General features: G+C 46.0%; 2 protein-coding genes and 1 long non-coding RNA gene across 31 annotated transcripts in view; 2 read left to right on the top strand and 1 right to left on the bottom strand.

The window, feature by feature from the left end:
* Positions 1-101: 101 nt before the first annotated feature.
* Positions 102-17,314, top strand: RPE (ribulose-5-phosphate-3-epimerase). Of its 2 annotated transcripts, none has more exons than XM_085553525.1 (6): positions 102-238; positions 327-406; positions 483-622; positions 695-829; positions 925-1,011; positions 15,885-17,314. In XM_085553525.1, exons 1-6 carry the CDS (start codon positions 117-119, stop codon positions 15,900-15,902), a joined length of 582 nt encoding a protein of 193 aa, XP_085409651.1. In that variant the 5' UTR covers positions 102-116; the 3' UTR covers positions 15,903-17,314. The 2 variants fall into 2 exon arrangements, with proteins under 2 accessions (XP_085409651.1, XP_015723435.1); XM_015867949.3 differs by lacking the exon at positions 15,885-17,314 and adding an exon at positions 1,317-1,869.
* KANSL1L (KAT8 regulatory NSL complex subunit 1 like) overlaps positions 3,774-18,426 on the bottom strand; it is a 56,803-nt gene continuing 42,150 nt past the window's right edge. For 13 of the 28 annotated variants that reach the window (XM_015867946.3, XM_085553508.1, XM_085553506.1 and 10 more), the window contains 8 exons: positions 16,349-16,459; positions 15,839-15,976; positions 13,603-13,727; positions 13,074-13,198; positions 12,028-12,082; positions 7,183-7,295; positions 6,103-6,283; positions 3,774-5,523 (listed from right to left, as the gene is read on the bottom strand). In XM_015867946.3, the coding sequence (XP_015723432.2) occupies positions 5,275-5,523; positions 6,103-6,283; positions 7,183-7,295; positions 12,028-12,082; positions 13,074-13,198; positions 13,603-13,727; positions 15,839-15,976; positions 16,349-16,459 (1,097 nt within the window). In that variant the 3' untranslated portion in view covers positions 3,774-5,274. The remainder of the gene's footprint in view (positions 5,524-6,102; positions 6,284-7,182; positions 7,296-12,027; positions 12,083-13,073; positions 13,199-13,602; positions 13,728-15,838; positions 15,977-16,348; positions 16,460-18,426) is intronic. The other 15 variants (XR_001556358.3, XR_001556362.3, XR_001556359.3 and 12 more) reach the window with 3 other exon arrangements.
* Positions 10,503-14,341, top strand: LOC146760130 (uncharacterized). The gene is made up of 2 exons (XR_014948387.1): positions 10,503-10,618; positions 14,258-14,341. It is a non-coding gene; the product is annotated as an uncharacterized LOC146760130 (long non-coding RNA).

Below are 18,426 nucleotides of genomic sequence, written 5' to 3'. Positions count from 1 at the left end.
CTCCGGGCTGTGCCGGCTCCATCCCCGCGTTAAGATGGCGCCTGGCGGGGGGCGGATCCCGGCCGCCCCGTGACTCCCGGCGCTGTGGGCGCAGGCTCGGCAGGACGGGCCAGGCCATGGCGTCGGGCTGCAGGATCGGGCCGTCCATCCTCAACAGCGACCTGGCGGCGCTGGGCGCCGAGTGCAGCCGCATGTTGGACTGCGGGGCCGACTACCTGCACCTGGATGTAATGGACGGGTAACGGCCGCACGCGGGGCGGGGAGGGGACGGGAGGGGAAGGGAAGGGAAGGGCTGCGGTAACGTGCTGTGTGTGTTCGGCCCCAAGGCACTTCGTGCCCAACATCACGTTCGGGCACCCCGTGGTGGAGAGCCTCAGGAAGCGCCTGGGACAGGAGCCCTTCTTCGGTAAGCGGGGGACGGCGGGGCTGCCCGTGACGGGGTGTCCGTGACGGGGCTGTTCCTGACGTGGTGCCGCCCGCAGACATGCACATGATGGTGGCCCGGCCCGAGCAGTGGGTGCAGCCCATGGCCGTGGCCGGCGCCAACCAATACACCTTCCACCTGGAGGCCACCGACGGGCCCGGCGCGCTCATTAAGGACATCCGCGAGAACGGCATGAAGGTGAGCGGGGCCGGGATCCGGGTGGGGCCGCACGGCGCCTCGCGCGTTTCTGGACGGTTCTCCTTGCGGCAGGTGGGGCTGGCCATCAAACCCGGCACCTCGGTGGAGCAGCTGGCACCGTGGGCCAACCAGATCGACATGGCGCTGGTGATGACGGTGGAGCCGGGCTTTGGAGGGCAGAAGTTCATGGAAGACATGATGCCGAAGGTGAGTGGGCAGCTGCCGTGTGCTCGGTGCCGCTTGGAGCACTGGGCTGGCGTGGCCGGCAGTGACACCGAGCCGCCCTCACCGTGTGCCCGCAGGTGCAGTGGCTGAGGACGCAGTTCCCATCGCTGGACATCGAGGTGGACGGAGGAGTCGGGCCCGACACCATCCACAAGTGTGCTGAGGTGAGGGGCTGCGGGCTGCGCTCAGGGGCATCGCTGCCCCGGGAAACGGGGTGTAGGAGGAGCCGCCTTCTGATGCTTTGTGGGCAGAGGGGATGGCAGTGCAGGCATCGTGTGGGTCTGAGCTCCTGCTTGGTTTCACAGTGGCTCCTGAAGCCCCTCCTAAGCTAAAGGCGGTGTTCTGTGTGCTCAGCTAACAGCAGCAGGGATGAGCAAGTTACCTATGGGGAAGTGCAGGTTGCAATAGCGAGGCACGCTGCCCTTACCTGTGTCCCGATGTCACTGAGCGGGTGTTTAATGTCTTCCAGGCGGGTGCAAATATGATTGTGTCTGGCAGTGCCATTATGAAGAGCGCAGATCCGAGATCTGTGATCAATCTGCTAAGGAATGTGTGTTCAGAAGCTGCTCAGAAGCGGTGTCTGGATCGGTGAGACCTACCCGAGCAGCTCCGGAAGGCTCTGGGCGCACAGGAAAATCCTTGTTCCTCGTGCGAAGGGAGGGCTGGATGACCGTTAATTGTGGAAACTTGTTGCTGCTGAACAGAGGAATCATTCCTTCGCTGCAATGAAGCAAGCAGCGCTGAAAAACGCTCTGGCTGTCTTTCAGGGTTGGTAATGCAATGGTTTGAAGCTGTCTCTTGATTCTGTGGAGGCTGATTGTATGGCACAACTTGTAATGCCGACTGAATCGAAACGCAGTTCGGTCTTGGCTTGCTAGAAGAGTGTGGCACTGCCACAGGCCGCTGCCTTGTGGAAGAACTAATGAACCACCTGCCTGCCCATGTCTGTGTGTGTCCTTTGATCTGTGCATTCCTACAAAACGTTTCCGTTGTCTGCATTAAACACACTTGTGCTGTGGTAAGTCTCCACTGAGCTGTCAAAAATGAATGGTTTGAGGTGGAGGAATCCCGCATGTGGTTGTCAGAAATACTTGCGTGTTCTGCTTCTCCTGCACGGCAGTACTTGACCTCTGGAAGTAGTTCAGAGACTGAGCAAGTTGGTGAAACACCTTCGCCAGGTCCCAGGAACTGGGGAGTGTTTCTTACCTTTCTAGTATTGATCCAAGGGACAGGATGCTGTAGAAGAAGTTTAAGACGTGTTATCTTAACCCATATCTGTTAATGCGTTTACCCAGGTCAGTGATTGAGAAGTGATTTCACTGTGTGTAGGTTGGAATGCGGGTGATTGAGGTGTTTGTTTCTTCAGCTGTTACATAGCTTAACTCTCCTCTCGGTTACTAACCTGAACAGTGCTTGTACCTGCCCATTCCTGTCTGATTTAGACACGTGAAGTAGGAGCTCCAACCTGGAGGAAGGCCTTAGCAGGGCGCTCTAGACAGACTCACCTCCTGTGCCTCTCATTAGCCTTTCTCTCTCCTTTAAATTTTCATGGTGTTCTGCTTGCTTTATGTCCTGTACTGCAGACAGAAGGGTAGCAAACAGTCTGCTGCTGTGGGGGACACAGCAGAAGGCTCAGCAGCCACAGCTTGGCTAGGCAAGGTAATAATCTGTGTGGCTGGTACACACATCAGGGCCAGAAAGCAGCTGGGTAGAGTGCAATGCATTGTGCATATAGAGCTGGTCAGAGCTCTGGTAAAGACACTCGGACACAGCCTGAGCAAGGCTGGGGCTGGACATGTGGTTTGTGCACAGCCTCAGAAAAAAAAAAGTTTAATTGGAATGGCTTTTAGAAGCTTGTATTGGTGCTTATATTCTGCTGAGGTACCTGCAGCAGGGAGCAGAAAATGTCTCTGCTGAAAATGGTGAGTGAAGCACCAGGGAAACTGCTTTCTTTGTGTGGCTGCAACACCGGAGTTTCGGGAGAGGGGGCTGCTGCTTACATTTCAGTTTGTATTTAACAGTCAGCCTTTGCTTCCAGTGCTGTGGCTGAAGGTGTTGTTGCAGTGACATGAGAAAAGCAACTGCTGCTTCCTCTTGGCCACCCTCCCTCCCCGGCCTGTCTTTGCCCAGCTGTTTTGTTGCTGCACTGTGAGGCACTGTTTCCCACAATAGCTGAGCAAATGCATATGAAGAGAGGATAAAAGATATCGTGCTTATGCTGACTTGCATCTGGCAAGATAACAAACAGCTGCTTTGGAGCTGCACAGTGGAAGCCGACCCTTAAAGCAGCACAGTGGTTCAGTGGGACGCTGCAGCTGGGAACTGTACAGCCACGCAGAGCAGCTTTATTTTACAGCCTGTGAGTCTGACCAAACCTTGGGTCATCTGTCTCTTTTCTCACGTTTCAACTCTCTTCACCTGCCTCTCCTTAAGTAGATCTGGACAACCCCTCTCCTTTTGCTTCTTGCCACGCAATGCTGGGAATGTGTTTCCCTTTCCTGACTGCATCTTCAGGACGCATCAGGAGCTGTCATAGCAGGCTGCCTTACTGGCTGTGGCTCAGTCCCAGCCCTGAATTGCAGAGCAGTCAGGAATCAAACAGCAGGAAGCCCTGGCCTTACAGTGGAAGAGCCCTGCAAACACTGTTGGCACACAATGTTCTGAGAGCTCTTCCCAGCAGCAGGTGCACACACAGGGTGCGATGCAGCGGTCGCTTGTGTAGACAGACAGATGCTGGGGGCAACCTTGGTCACAAGGCACCAGTGCAGCTTTGCTATGGCAGCACGGCTTCGTGCCACTGCCATTTGTGTGCTTGCAAAGCCTGACTTTGCCCTGAGCAGGTCTCTGTGCCAACAGGACGCTTCACTGTTGCTTCTTCACTTGTGAAAGGCCAGCAATTTCAGACAACATACAAACAACATACGTATATATATATATAGAAATAACTTTTAATTAAAAAAACCAACCTTGCATCAAAGATTATAGTATCAGACATTGAGGCAAGATTCAAGTTTAAGACAAACCAGTGTTAAAAAAAAAAGAAGTTTAAAAAAATAATCAGAATGTGCAATAAACTACAATGTAGCAATAGGTTGTAGTGTTGAAACTTGACTGAACTGCTTCCAGATGTCCAGTGTATATTTCCTGTCGTTGTGACAACAAAAAAAGAACTGACGCTGTACCTGGGTCATGTGTCCAGTCCCAGGTTTGACACACAGAAGAAACTTTTGCACAAAAACAGACTCCTATAATATTGCCTTCAACTGTCCTACACAGAAAAACTTCCTGTTGGTAAATGATACGTACATTCAATGCTTCAGCTTTGTTAATACCTCTTGAGATTGCAGATAAGATTCCAAACTACCCTACTGAGATGCAAGTTTGAAACAACTCGCTTTTCTTTACCCGCTGGGAAATTAAAACTCTACCCAGCATCACAGTGGAGAGCTTTGGGGCTTTTTCCCTTCCTGGTCTTTTAAGCATCAGCCACCTCTTCCTTTCCAGCTAGTCACCAAATGTTGGCATACTTAGAGACTCTTGCAAGGCACTGTACAGAAATTACAAGACTTTTTTTGTCTTTAACATATTAAAGCAAAATAAGATGAGCCTCCTTTGCTGCTGAAGGACTAAAGAAGAGATGACCAAGAATGTGATATTCAGAGGGCTCCTCTTCTCTTTCAATTCTTTACCCATACAACAAACAGGTTCCCTACTTTCTGAGTAGCAGATATGTGGCCTGTTGAAATGCAGTGGTTTATGTCTATTGTACAGCTTGAGGACACCTATACAAAACATGTCCTGGCACTACTGAAAGCTGAGCACAGGTTTTAAGCTAAAGGCAAAGCTTCCGCAGCTCCTGCTTTCAAACTGCTCACCTGCCCTTCTCTTACACTCAGGTTACACACAGACATTTTAAAGAGAGGTGGATTTTCTGCCACATGTTCATGCCAAGCAGGAAAACAACAAGTAGTTATTGTTCCTCCCCACTACACTGTCCAGTAGTTTTTCTGTGTTCAGTTGAAGTTGTTGGTTTAAGGTAGACAGCGTATCCTGCCACACCAGAATCGACCGGAACCAGAAACGCATTTGAAAACAAACAAGACAAGAAAGGATGATCACTAACAAATGTGGCGATATGACAACAGAAAGCAGTGAATGCTGCCAGCAATTTATGTGTGCCCATTCCCAACACTGGGAATATTAGACTTCCAGCTTGAAATAATTACTTTCTCTTGGGGTTCAGGAAGAAGGAAGTGTTGTCTTTGGGATTTATCCTGCCTGTTACAAAGCAAGAAAGAAAACATATTATATGCAGCTAACGTACAGGTTTTGAATTGTGCTGTCATATGCTGTGTGAACAAGAGAGATTTTACCTTACACTTTTCTCCACCTTAATTGGCTTTCTTAATGAGCCACATTACTCCCTGTCACCTTTGCTTTCTTGTACTGTTGATTCCCAGGCAAACATTTTCGCTGTCTTCTGACTCTTCTGTCGATGGTTTTCGAGGTGGGGGGCCGTTGTCTGGCAAAGCAAGGGGTGTACACGGAGCACAGGGAGAGTCGCTGGGGAAAGCTGCGCTTGACATTTCAGTCTGATTTGTTACTTGATCTTGGCACAGTAAAGCTTCCACCTCTTCATCTTTTAGTGGAAAAACTCGAAGTTCCCACAGCCCAGACTGAGAAGAGGAGGAAAAAAAGGGATTTCGGTTGAGCCTGAACTGATGAGCTGCGTGCAGAATGATCTGCTATCAAGTTACTAATGAGCGTCATTCTGTACAATAGTTTGCAGGGCTCTTCAGGTACACAATATGGCACTACGAGGCACCAGCTGTCCGTGTAAGCTGGTTTCGTGTGGTTTTGAACTAGGAACAGAGCTGTGACAGTACAGGCACAGCACGGGAAGGGGAAGGCTCTTTTCCCTGCTGCCAGAAATCAGGTACCCGGCCATGACATGCGCAGGCTTATCTGGAGTGCTGGCCAGCAGCCCTGAGAGGCTGAGCAGCTCCCAGCCCAGGCCTGCCACACTCACCTCTAGAACAATGCGCCATGAAAACTTAACCTGCTGGTGAATGTTAGGTATGTTTGATGAATGAAACCTATCTAAACAGGAGCACTGTATTTGGGCCACACAAACTAGCATGACAGCCACAGGTTTGGAGCAAGGAAGGACACAGGTACGCTCAAGATGTAAGTTTTAGACTAAACTGGTGGTCACTCTAGTCCCAGACAGAGTGGAAGCCACCAGAAGCACCCACCTTTGCTTCCTGGCTCTCCCTGCAGAGTTGTGCAATCCCTGAACAAACAGAGCTGTGGGCTTCAGAAGTCAGGTCAGGAACAGGTTCAGCAGCACAGTGCAGCGAGGCACAGGAGCTGCCCGGGTGGTCCTTCTGCACTGCGTCTTGGCCGTGTCGACCGTCAGCATTTTTGCTGTAAGATCTAGCATGGGAAAAAGGGGCAGGAGTCTTAACACCTGAAAACAGTACGTATGTGCTAACTAAAATCTACTTATTTAAACCAAAGAAATGAAGATGCGTGGTTCTCGACAGCCTTGCTGTTGCAGAGCACTGTGTGGAGGAGGAGATGGATAAGTATGGCTGGAACAGCCACACTGTGGCTGCACAGCAGCTCGGGGCTGGTCCTGCCTGGGAGCACAGCATTGCTCACAGGCACCTGATCCAAACCATGCTGCCTTCCCCCTGTGCCAGTGTAACTCAGGACAGCGGGTTATGGGTTCCCCTGGTGCACAGGATAGGTGTTACTCTCTCAATCTTAGCACACAGACTAAGCTAACTGGGCATTTTTATCCATGTGATCGCAGGTCACTTTCAGCTGAGAACAGGCTTATGATGAATGGCAAAAACACTTATCCCAACATTTATAAGATGGTTTTTGGCCTGGCAGATTGTGAAGCCATTTATGGGAATCATTTTCCTAGTGCTGAATTGCAGATAGAGCTACCGGATGTTAACTTTTACACACAATGTTGTTCTCGAGAGTTTGAGGGAGAGTTTTGCACCAGACAGCAGGCCTGTGATAATTAACTTTTTAATTACCAGCACATTAGTGCTTAAGCATAAAGTCCTTGGCACAGCCAGTCAGGTCAGTGAAGAAGGGCTCCTGCTGCATCGTGTGGCTGAAGTCACAGCTGGGAATGGCACAAACCTTATTTTCTAATCACTAACACCAACTTTCGGAGCAGACCTGGTGGTGTCTCTGACAAGCTAATTCACAAGGAGTGCCCTTGTTTTCTCTGTCACAGTTCCCCATGGCAGCTGAGCCAACAGCCATCGTGGTTAGTTGAGCAGGAACAGCCCTGCCCCAGTCAGTGCACATACCTGCTATTCCTTCTGGGCCAGCGGCTCTGCTCCCACAGCGACCACCTCGCTCGCTCTCTTTCTTCGTATTTTGTATGACGTGAGGAAAACGCTTCATCTGACAGATCTTCTGCCTGTAATGAGAAAGGAGGAAGATGCAGCTGCTACTGTAATTAGGAACTTCTCTAGAAGCAAAGACAGACAGTATTATATGTAATTCTACGGAGGTCTGTTTGCTGAACACACCACAAGAGAGGATGATGCATGCTTGCAGTATGAAGGCACGTCAAAATAATGGGATGCCATCACAGTTTATCTCCTCATGTGCCTGTGGTCAATCAGAATTGAGATGGAAGTTATCCCCCCTTCCACCTAATGCATGTTTTCCTGTGGTGGGAAGCAGAATGTTCAAAGGACAGGTACCTCTAATGAAGATGAGCAAAAATTCCAGAACTTTCCAGAGCCTGCTGCAGGAGGGGGCTGGGAGGCCAAAGGATTTACCAGGTGCTCTGTAAGCACAGAGCAGTAGTTCTGAGCTCGGGGAGGCTGGGGGCAGCTCCACACAGAGAGGCACACAGCAAACCTGAGGTGCCGCATTCCTGCTAGGAAACCAAGCAGAAAATTGCTTCTGCTTTGAAGAGAGCACTTCTTAGGAGTGAACTGCACCATCCAGGTACCACTTCACACAGATCTAACAACTGTATTTGAACTAACTGCTCACAGGCGAAAGAGCCAGCTTTGCTTTTTCGATACAAACTCCTCAGTTGCAAAAAAACCTCCTCTCTGACCTTTGCTTTGAAAGAGCCATCTTCATTTCTGCTGCTTAGAGGTAGCTGGGCAAGGAGTAACTGGTGCAGCCTGTCCCTCTCCCTCCCCAGATCAGGGCGAGCTCTTGGCTGGGCCGCTCCAGCACTGCTCAGAATTGTTTCGGAGTGCTCCAAACCATTCAGCTGCCTCAAAGGCCACCTCAGAGCTAAGGCTGGCAAGAGTGTATTAGTGCTGCAGCCCTGGGTTTTTATGCCAGCTGCTCCCCACTCAAAAGCAGTGAAATTCTAGGAAACAACAATTCCTGTTCTTAAACTGCATTGCCAGATCATCCCTGGACAAGAATTATACCAAGAACTGAGGGTCATGGAAAATAAATTTGATTTCCTATAAAAACAAAGTTCTCATGGCTGTTACACAAGCAACATGATTCATCTTCTGATCGCATCTGATAAAACGCAGAACCAAAAGGCAGAGTCCCTACTGCTCTGCCAGAGACAGACAGACAGACAGGCTGTCAGCTGGTTTAATACTGCAGCAGGCAACTGATGCCCCCAGGCCTTCTGCAGGAGCCATTCCCTGCACGAGGACTTGCAGCACTAAGTACTGCATTACCATTATGGCTGCAAATGCAAAATACTACAGTGCATTTATGCTGCTTCACATATGTCCTGTAGTGGCATTCTGCAGCTTCCCAGGGACCACAGCTCCAACCGAAGCTGCTGGTCGTGAACTACAGCCCCGCAACAAAATTCAGCTGGGATGGTGAAAAAGGCCCCAGAGCTGCAATTCAGTGCAGTCTGAATCGGCCAGGGAAGCCATTTGCTAAGACTGTAGCTGCCTGCTTCCTCCTCAGCTCAGCACTCAACAGGAACCTTCAGACAAACAAGCCTGCTTTGTTTGCCCAGCTCATGATTTCTTTTTGAAGACTCCTCATTGCTTTTATGTATTTCTGTTGAACACAAACCGCTTTGTTAGTTGCTGATTTCCCCTCATGGAAGTCAACCTAATGTGTTTCCTCCTCTCTCTGGAATTCACCAGTTCTGTCCCTTGGACGGCACCGGTCCGGGCCTGCACCTCAGCTGAGATTTTGCTTTTCCAAGGTCAGTGCTGTACAGTGCAAAAGTGAGAATTTTATGGACTACCCGAGTGTTATTCCCTCAGGGAACACTTAGGATTTTTCTGCGTGCTCCATTTCCTTTGAAGTGCAAACAAAAGATAATTCTGAAAGAAAAACGTAGACTTTGAAAATACTTTTCTTAGCAAATTGCCAGAACTTTTCATGCTGGGAAGAAACTTCATTTTTAATGAGCTTCCTTTCAAAATCAAAGCCCACGTTCCTCTGCTGGCCAAGAGCTCTGCAGTACTGAAATAAGCCTTACTTTACCTCTTCCGTGGCTGATAGCAGAGATTTAATAACTTTCTCATTTCAGTTTTGCTCTATTCCATCCAAGACTGACCACTAATACAGTAGATTTTAAAATTACTATTTGTTCCACAGACAAAATCACATCATTACTTCAGCATAAAGGGTCTCTACTTGATTCAGTACAGCCTGGGCCCCTGCCTAAGACTTGATCTGTTTCCTTCACCAACTTTAGGTTTATTAATACTTACTATATAGCTGGAGCAATTTGATTTTTTTCCCCATTAAGAATAGGTTGAAAAAGGCCAAAGAACCGTCAGTACTTGTCAGAAGGTTCTGGCGGTGATGTTGAGAGCAAAGGCTGGAAGGTCTCTTTGGGAAGCACCACTAAGGAGCTCATGCAAAGAACAAGACGTGGCTTCCATTAGGATGTGAATTCTCCCCATCTCATCGAGCTAAGCTACAAAGCACTGGGCATTCACATTGAATGAGCAGGAACAGCAGCAAGAATAAAATGACCAGGAATATTTCTGACAAGTTCTCACAACAAAGTCAGTACTTTGGTCTCCTGCTTCATGGGAAACTCTCAGCCGTATGCCATAACAACACTTCTGCTAAACTAATGACACAAATCAATATTCTGAAGTACTTGTCCTTACTGGAACAATCACCAAATAAACTTTAACACTATTCTATACCCTCACCTGGCCAGAAACTTTAACCTAGGCAAAACAAAACAGGAAAGCCTATGCCACACCCTCCCCTGCATCAGAGCAACAACAGGCTGCAACTTCACACACACAGACCAGGAAACACAAACTCTGCATGTCTAAAACCTACATATTTTTAGAGTGGACAGTGGAGCAGACACAGCAGATTAACTTTTAGACTGTCCACCTTCTGTGTTTGTCCTTATAAGGCAAAAATGCCAGAACAAAGAACTAGGTACCCAAAATAGGTAAGCCTTCTGTACTCAAAGGGATGTGCTGTGAACAGGGAATGGCTAAGTTTCTATCCTTGCAAGTTCAGCTCTTGTAGAACCTGACAAATGTGGGACTCCGTGTTTGTTTTTAACTTGTGGAAACTTTGGGTACAAGCCTATTGCACCAAGTGGGAGAGATCCTAACTGCTGGTTGGCACAAGGAGTTGTAAATTTAGCCAGACAGAAGACAAGTGGTAGAAAGCAAAGAAAAAGCTAACATTTCTACAGAAAGAGATGGTACATTTTTGCCCTCTCTCTTCTTCCATGATGATCTGCCGAGGCTCTCCTTGATGTCAGTACAAGGAAGAACTTCAACAGAGTCAGAATGTGAGCGAAGAAAAAAGGTAATGCTCCTGTTCTCTCATGCCTTTTCTCAAGCTTACTCACTAAGTCAGCCTGAAAACTAAGCAAGGCAATGGAAGATTTATGATCAGACAGAGACACCCTTTCTCAGTGCTCAGAAAAACGTCCAAACCAATTAATACAATCCTAAAAGTAAGGGGGAAAATTGGCAAAGGACAGCTTAGAAGAGTAAGCTCTCTTATCATTTTCCTCATCTGACATCTCTCCCATTCTACCCAGCAGCTGATATTAAAGCAGTGGACCACAGCAGGAGGCAAAGCTGCTTTATTGTACTCAAGTTATTTCCTGGCCAAGGGATGAATCACACAGGCTGAACTAGGAATGCCAAACACAAATGTACTGGGAGGGCTATTTAACAATAAGCACACACACTTCACAGAGAGACACCCTGAAGTCCATTCAGCATTATGTTTAGCATTATCTTCTGTACTGCTACATCAATGCAAAGCTTTCCTACTAATAAGGTCCCTAAGCCCTGGCTGTAGACGTTCCGAAAAATGAGCTCCAGAATGGATATCATGGATGAAGGTATAAATGCTAACCCTACAGCTACAACAGTTGTTAACAGCCTATAGCAGAGACCAGAGAGAGACTACAAATTTCCAAAGGACAGTAAAACTGGCAGGTCTGTTTTTTGACACTAAAAGAGGAGCCACAATAGGACAGGAAGAACAGAAAAGCTGCCTGGAGAGCAGAGCGGCTGTTATGCTCACACTGGGGTTAGGCTCAAGCTTATCACTGGGGGAGAAAGGAAACCCTCAGCCTCTTAAGTCCACATGCATTCCCTGAAGGAAAAAGGGGGATTTTTACATCTGGAGAAAGCAACAGTAGTAGCACATGGTGTGCTGACATGGCAAAAAGACAAGTGGGAAATGCCAAAGGTTATGCTGTTCCTGAGGAAGCAGAGAAGTTTGCATCCAGCAGGAGGGTTGAAAGAACACTGACAGGGAAACTTGATGAACCTTCTGGGCCTGCGGGCAAAATATCAAACTACCTCTTGAAGGGTAAGAAGCCATGGGAACTGGCCATGAAGGACAAGAGACATTATAGCACAGATAGCTCCAGAGACAGTCACAGTAGCAGACCCAACATCCTGCTCAAGGGAACCCTCTGCGAGCTCTGACTGTGCCAACAGCAAGGGACATATGAGGTAGATGAAAAAGCAATTATTAATGGAGGCACTTGCATGTCTGTTATCCACTACAGGGTCAGGCAGGTTGGGGTAGGACACGTTGCCACGTTCTGACACCCAATACTTGATTTTTTGAAATGTGAAACTTAGCAGGATTTGTACAGAGTTGGTGTCTTTATTAGAAGATGCATACTGAGTATCCCAATTATACGTCTAGTAGTTTAGCCACGCAGCTGGTTTAATTAAAACACAGCTTACCTCTTTTTCATCTGCATGAGATCTTTCCAAAGGCTCTAATTCAATGACTCTCCAGCTAGAAATGAAACAAAATAGGTCATTTTACCTAAAAGCTGAGTCATTGTTGCAGCTGTAAAGAATCACAAAGCCACCAAGATTAGAAAAAGACATCTAAGATTATTGAGTCCAACTGTTCACCTGGCACTGTACTGCCCCACTAAACCACATCCCGTAGTACAACATCTACGCATTCATAAAACACCTCCAGGGATGATGACCCCACCACCTCCCTGCACAGCCTGTTTTAGTGCCTCATCACTCGTTCAGAGAATATTTTTTCTAATATCCAACCTGAGCTTCCCCTGGTGCAATTTAAAGCCATTCCCACTCATCGTATTTATGCAGGAGCAGAGGCCGACCCCCATCTCACCACAACCTCCTTTCAGGCAGTCGTCGAGAGCAATGAGGTCTCCCCTGAGCCTCTTCTCTGCACTGAACCACCCCAGCTCCCTCAGCCACTCCCCACAAGACTTGTGCTCCAGAAAGTCACAGCTTTGTTGCCCTGTTGTCCAGGGTCTCAATGAACCAAATGCACACAAAAGACAGCAATCTCCATGTAACTGCTGAGAGGGTCAACCCAATAGCATACTTAAGCCTACAAGTATCACTACAAGTAAGATGATAGAAAATCCCTTCCATTTTTAGCTAGTCTCTGCATCTGCCATCAGTCTGTGCCTACTGCTTTTTTTACCTTGTGCCGTCAGCTGACCGGTCTGCCTACCACCCATCTTTGCACCCACTCCTATACACAAATTGAAATGCACGGTAAGAAAACAGCCGCCAAGCATATGAGAAGGTCATGGGTATGCTCTGGGCAGCCTGGTCTGGTGGCTGGAGACCCTGCACGCAGCAGGGGGGTTGAAACTGGATGATCACTGCGGTCATTTCCAACTCAGGTCAATTTATGATTCTAAGATCATTAGTATTGTAACATTATCTAACTATGAATTATCAAAACCCTCACATTCATTTTGCCACCTTCTCTGCAACTGAGGTCATGAACAAACCTTGGCGTCAGGATTTCTTTGTACTGTAGTTTCTCCAACTTTGATGGTGCCACCAGTGACATTGGAATAACAATGTTGTCTATATCATACGAGCTCTCACTTCTCAGCCGCCTCCTGGAGTTATGCTGTATAATAGAATCAATTCAAGATTCATCAGCTTACAACACAACTAAGTTAACTGAGAAATAACAGAAGTGCACAAGAAGAAACTCACTTCAAGAGACTCTGGAGGTCAAGTGACTATTTTTTAAATTAAATTAAAATTTCACTGAAATTTGAAGAAAAAGTAAAATGGCAGGCCCAGTGCCAGTAACTGAAATGGCCACTTCAGTTCTGTCATCTGTAAAACTCTTCAACAAGCAATTATCTGCTTTCCAAGCACACATACTCCATCTGGAATAATTTACTTAATGTAAGAAAGGTTCTTTACTGTAACGTAACACAAAATTAGATATGAAGGGCATATAATTTTGATGATTATTTGCAACTCCGTTAGCATTTCAGCCAAGACGGTGCATTTTTCTTTTACCTGTGATGAATTGCTGTGAGTGGGCCTAGACATGGCATTGATATTGGTCACGGCTGCAAAACTGCCAGGTGCTTCTGGTTCTGCATGTTGAAAGGAGAACGTCTCAAACCTGGTGCTACGGTCGCCTGTCACAAGAGAACAGTAATTAAAAAATTGCGTACCCACTGTTGTCTATTAGACCAAGGATATTTTTCCATACAGTAATAGTGGAGTCATTTCTAGAAGCCCGCAGCTATCCACTTGAGATTTAATGAATACTAAAAAAAGCTGTCTAAATAAACACTTGTTACTCATCCTGTCATTGCTGTTCCACAAAACTCATCCCTTTCCTGCTACAGAGGATTTCTTCTGCTGGAACCAACTTCATATGGGCAAATCCTGCTTCTTATTACAGAAACCATCCCAGACTACACACAGCAAATCCAATCAGACCCAGAAGAATGTTCCCAGCATCCCCTCAGAGCGCTTCATCTCTCAGATGAGCCAGTCCCTAACTGACAGATCCCTCCTGGATAAATGGGCAAACAATGAAACTAAACTGGCATTGAGGCTAACAAACAAAAGTAGTTCCTCCATCTCCATGCGTGGTTTCTTCTAACACTGGCCCACTGCTCCAGACAAATCCTAATTCCCCTTTACTCTTATTTCATCTCAGTGGAAGCAGCATTTAGGGGGATTCAGAAGTTAACCACCAGTGTTCTGCTTTCCTTCGAGCTTGATGCCCACGTGGAAACAAAAAGAGAATGAACTGACAACTAATAAAAAGAAGCAGACAATTCCAACTTGGGAGGTAAGAATAATAGCTAAATCAGATCCTACACCCAAACAACACAGGCCAGGTCATGAACTTGCATCTGCCTGGCAGCACTGCAGCTCCCCGGTACACAGCTTTTATTTTTGGCCTTGTTCATCAGGCTGACCTTCCCCATGGATAATTTCTCCTAGACAGAGCCCAAATTAGGAATAAATATGTAGTACTACACCCATAGCACTAATAAGCTAGAACTGCTGCTGCTACTCACTATACCACAAAGCAGTTCTCTAGAATTGGGAAACTATGATCCTTATGATAAAAGATAGGTTTTTTTCTTCTGTTACCTCAAGTAGCCAAATACTATAGCAGAGGACTAATTGTGCAAAAGGTTTATATCGAGAGGTTCTTTCTCTGGTGCTCCCAGTATCTCCAGTAGTTGCTCTCAGTGTGCACAACAGCCCCCTTGGGAAGCAGCGTGATCACAAGGAGTGCTGGGTCAGCACCTGCCTTTGAGGGGTAGGTTGATAAGCAGCTTGGCTTTCTTCTTCTTAAGAGATGATAATTTTTGGTTAAATTATCTCTGTGGCAATTTCCACACCCCCACCTGTGTTCCTTTGCGTGGATTACAGCTTTACCTGGATCCACGTAGAAGTGGATTTTCCCATCATGTTAACTGATTTTCTTTCCTAGGGGTCAGTTTACACTAATATAGTTTGCCTTCTTACTTATAATTTTTCCTTCTATCTTTTTGGAGGAATTTTGCCAAACGTTTTCCCAAAGTTCACATAAATGAATCTGTAATAGAACTTGTTAGATTTTACATCCCATTAGCCTGGAGAAGTAAGATGCTATTTACATCTACACAGTTGTGCTGAATTTCCTGTCTATATGATCACATTGCTCTGTGTGGCTCTATAGAAATTTCAAAGCAGCTTCTATTAATTTACGTGTTGATGAAGCAGAGATTCGGTAGCTTAAAATATAAAAGGTAACAAGAGTGAAAACACTAATTATAAGCAGTGGTTACCCACAAGTCCTCCTAAGAGCCAGGAAGGAAGCCAGAACCACAAGTGACAGTACACAAGAAATGAAGCACTGCTGACCAAAGATGCCAGGAATAGTAAATGTTTGGCTGGGCACATGATTTGACGGATAACTTTGTGATTAATCTGCTTCAGTAGGCTACTATAAAAAATTCATCATGAAAATAATGACACCCAGCATTACAAAAGCACACTGGGACTGCTCAGCAGCTTCCTTAGAGAGTATCCAAAAAAGAAAGCAATACAGAAGCTCGTCTCCTTCTGCAATACACACCGAAGATGAAAAAAAAGAGAAGGATTATGGCACTTTACAATAGCACAGTACTTCTCCAGGCATTTTAAGTCCATTCCTTCACTCCTGAAAAGTGACAAACTCCTTTAGACAGTACACACGCTTTAACAAACAGAACTGCCTTAAACAACACAGGTTTTCTCTTACCCACTGCTGTCTCACTTAGATGTCTCTTCTTTCTTCCTTCCGACAGCTGCTCAGATGTTCCTGACACTGATTGAGATTTGGAATTAGATAAACAGCTATTGTTCCATCGTTTAAGAGCAACATTACGATGATTATAGTCTACAACAGAAAAAGCAAATATCAAGTGAACTTCTCCATGGCAGCAATTCCAGGCAGTCTCACCCGGTGAACTACTTACAGCAGAAAGGCAAACTTCAGGTGAGGATGCAAATATTACAAACACTGCAGTGGGGCACCTGTGTTTGCAGAGAACTCACAGTCCAAACTCCCTGCACTTGTACTGGTGCCCTCCTGATGGGATCGCTTCAGCATAACTGCAGTACCTGTGTTCTAGAGATTCCTCTTCCACCTAAATCCCTGGCCAGTTACCTTCCCTGGTAACTGCTTTTGTTACATTTACAAACTGAACACTTTTGGAACAAACTCATGAAAATCAGTCTTGCAAACATTGCAGTATTTTGCCTTACATACCATTTTCTGGAGCTATTTTAAATTCCACTCCAGGATACGAGGCATCAGCAGGTTCTCCCTTGATGTCATCCTTCCTTAACAATGTTTCAAAGTATATGTGAAGAGGAATATCTAAAATAGATAATCCAAACAAAACAAAGTTTAGATGGCAGCCAATGAAATAATGGATTATGTGTCATCACTAGAGGTCTAGGAATCAATTTCCACAACACTATATAGTATCATCTATGAGCACTATGACTCATAAAATGGCACAGCTCTGAGAACTGCTCACTGCAGTATCTGCAGTTCCTTGACACTGTCAATCTGGACACAGTCTAGGTAAACGTCTGAAGCTGGCAAAAGCCCAAAGGAAAACCTGATTACCGTACCCCAGGCAGACATTTCAAAGGTGTGTGTTTTGCATACATAAACAAAAAATTCTCATCAAGATAATGATTGTGCATGTGCATCTAAAACAAGTATTACATAAGATGGGCAGTTAGGCTTCAGCAGCGCTGCCCAGAATGCTGTGCGTGCCCCATTCCTGGAGGTGCCCAAGGCCAGGCTGGATGGGGCCCTGGGCAGCCTGAGCAGGTTGGAACTGGATGGGCTTTAAGGTCCATTCCAACATAAATCATTCTATGATTCTAAGATAATCTCCTGTAACTGCTGAGAGGTAAGACATGAAGGTACCTTTCTTTCTGCTAGTAGAAAGTAAGTTATAGCATGGTAGAAACAAGTCAATTTTTAGCTGTGAACCTACACTGCCACCTGTGCCAACAGAGCCATGATGCTTAAGTGGTTACAAACCCTCCTGCACTATGAGCTTTTATGGACCAGTAATTAAATTCAAGGTAGGACTTAACTGATGCTTCTCAACAAACTGCAGTGTGGGCACTCTGTGGATTAACTTCTTTAGTCTTCAGTAGCAAAGTAGTAAATTCAAGGTTGTCTTACTCTGGAATAAACTATGTCTATACCTGCTGTGACTCCGGAACTGATGTTCATGAAAACAAACTCTGGAGAATAAAATGAGAGAAAGAGTGGGGTCCTCCCCTCTTGACTAATTCCGCACTAAGCGCAGCACGATGAAGAGCACACAGGGCACTTTCCCTATAATCTACAAGGCTTTTGGTTCAGCCTTTTGGGTACAAGCAATTAACGCTTTTCAAATTGCTACTGCTGAGAGCTTAGAGGTAATTTCAAGATACATTCCTTCTTTCTCTCTGGCAAAGGCTACAGCAGGAAATGTAATTCATTTCCTGAGGGAGTTCTAACCAAGAATTAGTCTGCAAAACATCTCAAGTGGTAAGGAATTTAGCCACCGTTGTTAAGACAGGAAGGCTTAAGAAAAATAGGTCACTGTAAGAAAGGCCTTTCTGGAAATAAAAGAAAAAAGAGAAATTAAGTAGAAAGAAATATGTCAACATAAGAAGCAGGCTTGACAGCTATTACATTCAGAGGACCGAGCACAGAGCCACAGGGTGGGCATTAAATTATTTCTGTTTACATACAACCACAGCCTCACATGCCTTGAGGACTTGCCAGGACAGAACCTTTCAACGTATTTTGCTCACTAAAAAGAACAAATTATTTCAATTTGATACTGATCTAAGTAGGTATTTAGGTCTCCAGATCAAAGCTGACCTGCAAAAGGTTTTCCTTCCCCCAAGGGTTTTGGCACGTTTCCTATTCTACCTCTGAGTAAAATGTAAAGAAGGTCTGAAAAGTTTATTAGTCATGAAGTTCATGTAAAGGAAAAAAAACCCAACAACAACTCTTGATTTCTTCCTGAAGAACAACCTCACTGTCTCAGAGATTGTTTATTATGTGCTTCTATCCCTTAATTTAAAAGGGCAACAGCATTATCCACAAACAAGGTGCTAAAGCACCAGGCCCAGTGTCTGAGATAAAAACTACAAAGTTCCATCTGTCAAAGTGTAAGCTTGGAAATCACTTCTATGCTCAAGGTATGATGTGATCACTTGCTCTTTTTTATTAAATACCCTTCATAATCTCTTAAGACTGGGATCCATAATACCATTACACATCCTGAAGCAAGCAAGTCCAATTGCACAGTGTCATTACCTCACCTG

This window comes from Coturnix japonica, chromosome 7 (genome assembly GCF_054131305.1).
Source record: "Coturnix japonica strain WE chromosome 7, WE-NBRP24, whole genome shotgun sequence".
NCBI classification, from domain to species: domain Eukaryota; kingdom Metazoa; phylum Chordata; class Aves; order Galliformes; family Phasianidae; genus Coturnix; species Coturnix japonica.
This window is presented reverse-complemented; position numbering and strand designations above follow the sequence as displayed.

Bases quoted from the DNA above. Each gene is read 5' to 3' on its own strand.
- RPE (XM_015867949.3), top strand. From the start codon at position 117: ATGGCGTCGGGCTGCAGGATCGGGCCGTCCATCCTCAACAGCGACCTG. The intron at 830-924 runs GTGAGTGGGCAG...GTGTGCCCGCAG, and splicing joins TGGAAGACATGATGCCGAAG to GTGCAGTGGCTGAGGACGCA. The intron at 1,012-1,316 runs GTGAGGGGCTGC...AATGTCTTCCAG, and splicing joins CCATCCACAAGTGTGCTGAG to GCGGGTGCAAATATGATTGT.